Source organism: Medicago sativa, chromosome 2, assembly GCF_051527215.1.
Source record: "Medicago sativa cultivar Bolivia chromosome 2, Bolivia_mono, whole genome shotgun sequence".
Classification (NCBI taxonomy): domain Eukaryota; kingdom Viridiplantae; phylum Streptophyta; class Magnoliopsida; order Fabales; family Fabaceae; genus Medicago; species Medicago sativa.
In genome coordinates, this window is record NC_140750.1 from 72,359,131 (window position 1) to 72,367,330 (window position 8,200).

At 32.3% G+C, this 8,200-nt stretch overlaps 1 protein-coding gene across 2 annotated transcripts; it reads left to right on the forward strand.

Annotated features, from left to right (window-relative positions):
* Window positions 1-1,013: 1,013 nt before the first annotated feature.
* On the forward strand, window positions 1,014-3,492 carry PETC (photosynthetic electron transfer C). Of its 2 annotated transcripts, none has more exons than XR_015027536.1 (5): window positions 1,014-1,075; window positions 1,165-1,406; window positions 2,134-2,251; window positions 2,461-3,004; window positions 3,148-3,492. XR_015027536.1 is itself a non-coding variant. In XM_085746360.1 (5 exons), exons 1-5 carry the CDS (start codon window positions 1,037-1,039, stop codon window positions 3,351-3,353), a joined length of 690 nt encoding a protein of 229 aa, XP_085602486.1. In that variant the 5' UTR covers window positions 1,014-1,036; the 3' UTR covers window positions 3,354-3,492. The 2 variants fall into 2 exon arrangements, 1 of the variants encoding a protein (XP_085602486.1); XM_085746360.1 differs by having other exon boundaries at window positions 2,461-2,643; window positions 3,246-3,492.
* Window positions 3,493-8,200: the final 4,708 nt, after the last annotated feature.

Sequence of the window (8,200 nt, forward strand, 5' to 3'; positions counted from 1 at the left end):
GTGCTTGGTTGAATTCATTCAGTTGATCCTTGAGACCTCTTAACGTTACATCAAGGTACCGAACCTTCAATCTCTGAGGTTCTCCGCCGTTAAATTCTGCATGAACGTCGATCCACCCGGCCATTGCTTCAAATCTACACAATTAGAAATTAAACACAATCAATGAAAAACTCATTCAAACATTTCATCAAACACTTGGAGTGCAAATTATACATAAACCCTAAAAATGATAACTACAACATAAACATGCAAACATCTCAATAATTAAGCAATATTACTCATTTGCATATAACATTGTATCATATCTTCCACACAAAAAAAAAAAATTAATCAAACCCTATATCTAAAAAAATCTAATCCAAGTGTAAAAAATCTAACATAATCATGCAAACATCTAAACATCATAACAATTAAGCATTATAAGTCATTTGCATGTAACATTTTATCATTTCTTGCAAAAAAAATTTTTTTAACAAAACACTAAACCTAAAAAATTCTAGATTAAGTGAAAAAATCTATCATACCAACATAATTTAAGTGAAAGCTTACTTGTTCTTGTTGTTAGAGTGTTGTTTGATTTGAAGTTGAAGGAATTTTGGAGTTGGGTAATTTGAGAGAGAATTGAGATTTGAGTGTATGTTGTTTGAAAATGAGGCAGAATGAGGTTCTGCCTGGACTAATAACAGCACGCAGCGTGAGTTAACCCACGTTGCATGATTTAAGTCACGCTACTATTATAACTGGCGTAAATTAACTTACGCTACGTATGCGTAAGGGCATTTTAGACTTTTACTTTGGGAATGAGGGAAACCATTTGGGTAAAGAGCAGCACTCTAAACAAAAAACAGAAACGTAATCTAAATTTGAGGTTGATGGTTGTGATTGGCTAAAGAATTTGTGGCACCTACATGGCCTTAGCGCCTTATCCATGACAATTGTGGTGGTCGTTTTAAGATTTTAAAAAAACCAAACATAATCATCTTATTATTACATTCACCTTTCATTCTCAAGCCAACCAAAATCTTCCTCATCAACCATGTCTTCCACCACTCTATCTCCTGCAACCCCTTCTCAGGTATCATTGCAAAAACAACAAAGATTTTATCTTTTGTAATATCTAATCTAAAGGGTCATTTTTATTTATTTATTTATTTTTGGTTTCAGCTATGTTCTGGAAAGAGTGGAATTTCATGTCCTTCAATAGGACTACTTGTGAAGCCAACAAGAACTCAGATGATTGGTAAAGGTAAGGGGATGAGCATCACTTGCCAGGCTACAGGCATTCCTGCTGATCGTGTACCTGACATGAGTAAGAGAGAGACCTTGAATCTTCTTCTTCTTGGTGCTCTTTCACTTCCTACTGCTGGAATGCTTGTTCCTTATGGATCCTTCCTTGTTCCACCAGGGTTAGTTATTTTATTTATTATTTATTATTTGTTTTTGTATTCTTTTCAATAATTGAATGGGTAATGTTATTGTTATTAGTAGTACTGACATGTTTTTAGCTCAAATTAAGGTTTTATTCTATATTTGGTGTGAATTGTTGATGTTGCATTGAGTTGTACAATTGTGTGAATTTGTGTTTAGTTTTAATTAAATCAAGTGTATGTTTAGGATTTATCAGTTAACTATTGTATTTCTAGTTCATGTATGTAATGTTGTGTAGTATAGGAAGCACTAACACTGACATAGACAATATACATGCACCGATACTGACATGTAAACACAAGAAATAATTTAAGAAAGTGAAAATGATTGTATGTAACCACATGTATCGAAGTTATGTCGATGTTAGACATCAACACCTATCGAGCCCTTGAACACGATTTCAAATTGAAGAATCCATACTAGTCTGCTAGATAATGTATACTAACATTTTAAATAGCAAGTGTATAGCAAATAACCATCATCTTTCGATTGTACTATACCTTGCACCTAATTCATGTAGTCATGTATCTTCACTTCGCTATCTTGTCTCATTAGCATCAAAGGCTGTAATAAAGAAGAAAACTATTAATAGTCTTACCATATTGCTAATTATATGTTGCATTTGCTATCCAAAAGTTTTATGATGCTTTAAACTCAGTTTCTTCGCCTATCAAATCATTAACCAGTCTCGGAAAACAATTACAGCTCAGGTTCTTCCACTGGTGGTACTGTAGCAAAGGATGCCGTTGGCAATGATGTAGTTGCAGCGGAATGGCTAAAGTCACATGGACCCGGTGACCGTACTCTTACACAAGGATTAAAGGCAAGTGTACAATTGCAAACTGGTTAGAGCGTCTCCATTATAAGTCGTTTTCATAAGCTATTCTAAAGAGTTTAAGAAAATGACTTATAGATAGACACTTATATGATAAGCTTTTATGCTATAAGCACTTAAGATACTGTTTGGAAGAGTGAAATAAATTCCTTCTCAAGCTTCCACCATAATAACTACTTTGATAAATTCAATAACAGGGTGATCCTACCTACCTTGTGGTAGAGAGTGACAGAACACTTGCAACATTTGCAATTAATGCCGTATGCACTCACCTCGGGTGTGTCGTGCCATTTAATCAAGCTGAGAAGAAGTTCATCTGCCCCTGCCATGGATCTCAGTACAATGACCAAGGAAGAGTTGTGAGAGGACCTGCTCCTTTGGTAAGCAAATTGGAAAACCTTATCACTTGACAAACTAGTTTAGCTGCAGGTTTTTTGACTAAGAAGCATAATCATCATTCATGCTTTTTATGATTTGTTTCTTGGGCCTGTTTGGATTGAACTTATATACGCTTATCTACTTACATAGACACACTGTTTGAGGAAGTTTATGAAAATAATATCTCATGACATGTCCATAAACTATTTTCATCTTATTTCTATATGCTCTCTAGGACAGCTTATAGCTTATGGAAACAAGCTCGACATTATTTAATATTTTATTATAAAAATAGCTTATAAATAAGAACTTATATGATAAACATTTACGCTATAAGTGCTTAATTAAATTGTTTAGTGATAGGTCCCCTTGAGCCTAACTCAGTTGGTAGGGACGTTGCATAATATATGCAGGGCCCCGCACACCCCACTTATTCACCTTAAGAGGTTAATTTATAGCTACTAGGTTACTTGACCAGAAAAATAAATAAATTTGTTTAGTGATAGGATAGCTTAGGGTTGTTCAATTTTATCTTTGATTATCTATGCATCATGTAGTTGTTCCTGGAATATTAATGAACATTATTGGTCTTTATGTTGGACAGTCTCTTGCGTTGGCACATTGTGATGTTAGTGTGGATGATGGGAAGGTTGTGTTTGTTCCATGGGTTGAAACAGATTTCAGAACAGGTGATGCTCCATGGTGGTCTTAGACTTCTTAAAGCTGTCTCTATATTGTAATATATATTCAAACCTGAAATTCAAACATTTCTGTTTTGTATTAATGCATAAACACATTTTGTAATCAAATTAATATGATGTCAATTGAAGCTGGTATAAGGTGAAAAGGAACATGGACATTACTTACTTTTCCCCATAAATTTGCACTTTTTGCGTGAATCGACTCACATTTGTTGATATATGACTTGAACAAGTGTTTATAACTGAAAGACATTTTTCACCTTATAAGTTGGTTTTGAAAGGTTTATTTTCCTTTTCAATCTCTGCTCTTTTTTTTCTTTTTTCTTTTTTTAAAGCAAATCATAGTTTTCTCTCCTTATATTTGTAATGCTGAAGGTATTTTATACTTGCTATAGTGTGGTAATTGTAAGTTAAAATAGGAATTCTGTTAAATATAAAATATGTAAATTTCGTTTATTTTTACCATACTAAATCAAAGTCTGCTTTTACAAGCGGTTGTTGTGGATTATGCATTATAGCAAACAAAATAAATTTCATTAAAAAACTGAACCAAAAATTGCATTTAAACAATAACCAAAAAATGAACTACAACTATTACATTATATTCATGGCTCAAAATTGCATCTAAACACATTAAAAAGAGTACTACATCAACCTAGAACTGAATGCTTCGGGACCATCAAGTTTTTATGACAACAGTTGTTTTTATTTTTAAGTTTAAATGTAGTTTTGGCCCCCCAATTTATAATTACGCAATTTTGATTCCAATTTTAGAAATTTGATCAACAAATTATTTTAACTACTCAGTTTGAGGACGTTGCAATATATTAGATGACCTAGCGTGAAAATGAATGTCCTAATTGCTATGAGTCTTAAAAAATAGGCAAATTTTATGCTACACTTAAAAATTTGAGTGTACTGGTACACCAAACTGTTAAATTAATAATTAAATGAGTTGTTTTTTTTTTGAAGAAAAATCATTATTATTTTCTATCATTGATAATTATAATAACTAAATCCTTTTTACCAAAAGTTTTGACGAAATAAAATTTACTTTTTTTTGAATTTTTATTACTCAATAAAGAATATTGCTAATTTTTTATGAGAAAATGTTGAAAATTTAATATGAATCTTATAAACAATGAAATTATGTTTTTTCTAATGAAACGATGTTTTCTAAAATATAAATATTGACAAATAGTAGCTTTTTATTTCATAAAATGATTGTTAATTATAAATTTATGGAGGAAGAGTACCGGTACATCTCAATTTGTGAGGTGTACCGTAGAAGTTCCCTAAAAAATATGGCATTAAATTAAGTTGCAATCAAGCAAATAAATTCAAAAGAATATCAACATAATAATTGGTGGTTTTTGGATTTCCAAGTTATTTCTTTCGGATTTTCGAAGTATATTTTGAAAAGGAATTTTTATCTATCGAAGTTATTACAGCTGTCATTTGAGTAAGAACGAATTATAAGATGAAAAGACATATGATTTTTTAGTGGAGAGTATCACCTTCATCCCTCCGTTCACATTTCTCTCTTATAAGAACCTTCTTTGCACATTATCGTTCCTTCCTACTTTATCTCCCATCCTCGCCCTATCTCTCAGCAACGGACTGATGATGACCCTCCCTCTTATATCGCTTTCTTATTCCTCTTTTGCTTTTTGCCCCCCCCCCCCCCCCCTCCCCTCCCTCCCCTCCCTCCCTTCCCCTATGATTTTTTTTCTCATGTTTCCATTTGCTTGAGTAAACTTTTATTTTCCTTTTTCTATTTTACCATCAATTGTCTTTTTTTATGTGAATTAGCATAAACCTTTATCTCATATTAAATCGTTGAATCAACTTCATGACAAACAAACTAACCATTCTGACTCATGCTAACCATTATATTGTTTGTCCCTTTTTCATTTGCGCTAATATATGTTAAAAAAAATCATGGTAAAGTATACTTTAATACAATAGAAAAATGTGAGAGCGTCCGTTTACATGCTAGTACACAAAATGAATGTTTTAATGTCTCTTTTGTGCAACACAACACACTGAATCAACAAAATGTAAATTGTACATCTCCTACTTTCAATTAAAGTCATGGATGATCGTATTATAACAAAATGATAAATATAGTCTACTAAAATGGAAGTATCTTTTGCATGATCAACATATGATAGCACAATTGTTTTTTTTTTTACCAAAGGAACTACACATTTCTCAAATTATATATGCTTTGTGAAATACCCATATGTCCACGTATGATTGAGAAGCCAATATAGAGTTAGAATATATGTGATGAAGTGATGTAATTGTATAAGTCACATATATTGATTATTTTTTCGTATGAAAATAAAAAACAAAAACAAAAGGTTGCAATGCATACATGAGACACAACATTTATTTTATAAACTCAAGTGATGAGAATTGACAAATCGTATAATGTCTAGCATAAGAACCATACTTTTTTCTCTGAACCATGAAATGCTAAGAAATAATCTTTTAATATCCACTACCTTCAACACCTTTCTCAAAAGCTTGTTAATTAACCCAAATAACTTGTGTCACCAATGATACACAACAAAAATTACTCTTTCTCTAATAAACATGAAAACCCATCATCTCTCTATCATTCTTGTCTTCTCATGTTTCTTCTCTCTCTCTCTATGTCTCTCTTTCCGATGGATGGTTTCCTGATTTCCGCCATGGTAGTCGCGTTATTGCACGGAAGTGGTAGTCGAACTATTTCTGAAATTAATTTAAAAAACAGATAGAAGGAATGAACGTAGTGGTGAAAGTAAATGTTGTATCATGAATATTATTCATGAATGAATTTTGGAAGAGAAAGATATTAAAATTAAAATTTAGAAAGAAAGAAATAACAGGCTTTTTAATGACAAAGAATGCTCGATAAGTCAGATGGTCGATAAGATTAAGTCGCTCGCTTTTAGATGGTTGAAGGTGAAATTTGCTACTCCTCCCTTCAACTACCATGGTTGGTGGCTTAATCTGTTCACCATGTTGGACATAGGCTGATAGTTATTTCTTTTTGTTGTTTCTTGTACTGTTTTTCCTCTTGTAAATATTGTTTCGACATTGTTTGTCTTTCCTATGTACACCTTGTGCTAGGAAAGACTTTCTGATTTCGTAATATAATTCATTTTAGCCTTTTCAAAAAAAATTTTTAGAAATATACTTGGCAATGTCTTCTTTCCTCTTAAGTGATTTAACTTTTGTTCAATTGACCTATGTTTCCGTTAGATGACTTTTGTCCCTTCAATTAGAAATTGGCAAATGTAAACCATCAATGTTGAAGGTGTATCACCAACACATAATAGTGAAAGTGAAAATTCTTTATTGAAAGAAACCGGAAGGAAGTGGTCTTAAAAACCACAAAAAAGTTTGAGCAATCTTTCTCTCTTGTGAGACATCACAAGAACCCTAGGTTCTTCTCCTTCATCCACCAAAGAGGGGTGATTTAGGGTCAATTTTTGACCCAAAATCACCCCTCTAACTCGTTTTTCTATTTCCGTTTTATTGAAATAAGTGATTTACACATCTATTTCGTTTTATTTTGTGATTTTCTCGTCTTCGTGCGACGTTGGTTGTTCGTCGTCTTTGTGCGACGTTGTTTGTTTTTCTTGTTTCTCTCAGGTATTTGATCGCTTCAGATTTTCAGATCAGCTTCGATCCAGTGCAGATCCAATCAATGACTTTGGCGTCATCCACGTTGCAGATTCGGAACATGGTTATTCCGGAGATTTAAATATAGTCATATGTGTAGGCATTTGTACTTTGCCGTTTTATGCTATTAACATGGATGTTGTGAGCCTGTTCACAGATTCATCCTTTTTGTTTTTAGCGAATTTGCATTATATCGATGTACTCTTTCAATTTGAATGAATGAATATCTTTTATTTTGTCAAAAAAAAAGAAACCAGAAGGAAGTTAATATATATAGGGAACCAAAATTTATACTCATGAATGATGAATCTCTATTCCCTCTCCGATATCTCTATCAATAGTGCGGTTGTTTAATATCAAAGAGCAGTTACATTTTGATTTTAAATTTTGACAGCTTATTTCCTTTTTTATCCGTTGATTTTTTTTTTGGAATAATTGAGGGGTAAAATGGGAAAGAAAATAGGCTACACAAAAACCATGTTTTGCCTTTATTAATAGTTATAAGAAGAAAAAAAACACAAAAAAAAAGACTACACCCTTGGGAAATAGGTTCCCATGGCGTGGTTCCTTAACAACCCAAAGAGATCAGTTGGATGAGAGGAGTGAATGACAATGACCTCATTTGAAGCAGCCCCTAACTTTGCCATAAAATCCGGACATTGATTACCTTCTTTGAGAGTGTGATGAATTAAGTAATTATTGGTGGCCAGAAGATCTTTTATATCTTGAACGAGAACAGCATACACATGGTAATGCAAAGAAACACTATTTTTAAAGGGATAGTTATAGATTCACATGAATTTAAAAAAAAAAACATAAATACAAAGAAACACTATTTTTAGAGGAATAGTGATATTTGTACATCCATTTAAGTGTTCATTTAACTTTGATTTATGTACTACACACTCCATGTTAAGGAGTGTTTGATGTTTGATGTATGCAGTTATCTGACAAATGTAGGTCATATATACGATTACTTTCATTCAGTTTTATTTTGTTAAGAGAAAAGATTGATAGACACTCATCAACTTAATCTACGCATCTTATCTCTTTTGATTTATTGTTTTTTTGTGGGTTTATCTAAGGTGTAAAATTGACTCTCATTGTTTTGTGATTTATTTTAAGATAATGTTAATATGTACTGGATAATAGTTAAAGTATTAAAATAAGTAAGTTTACT

Excerpts from the sequence above, each read along its gene's own strand:
- PETC (XM_085746360.1), top strand. The coding sequence starts at position 1,037 with ATGTCTTCCACCACTCTATCTCCTGCAACCCCTTCTCAG. Across the intron at positions 2,252-2,460 it reads CTCTTACACAAGGATTAAAG|GGTGATCCTACCTACCTTGT; the intron begins GCAAGTGTACAA and ends ATTCAATAACAG. Across the intron at positions 2,644-3,245 it reads TGAGAGGACCTGCTCCTTTG|TCTCTTGCGTTGGCACATTG; the intron begins GTAAGCAAATTG and ends TATGTTGGACAG.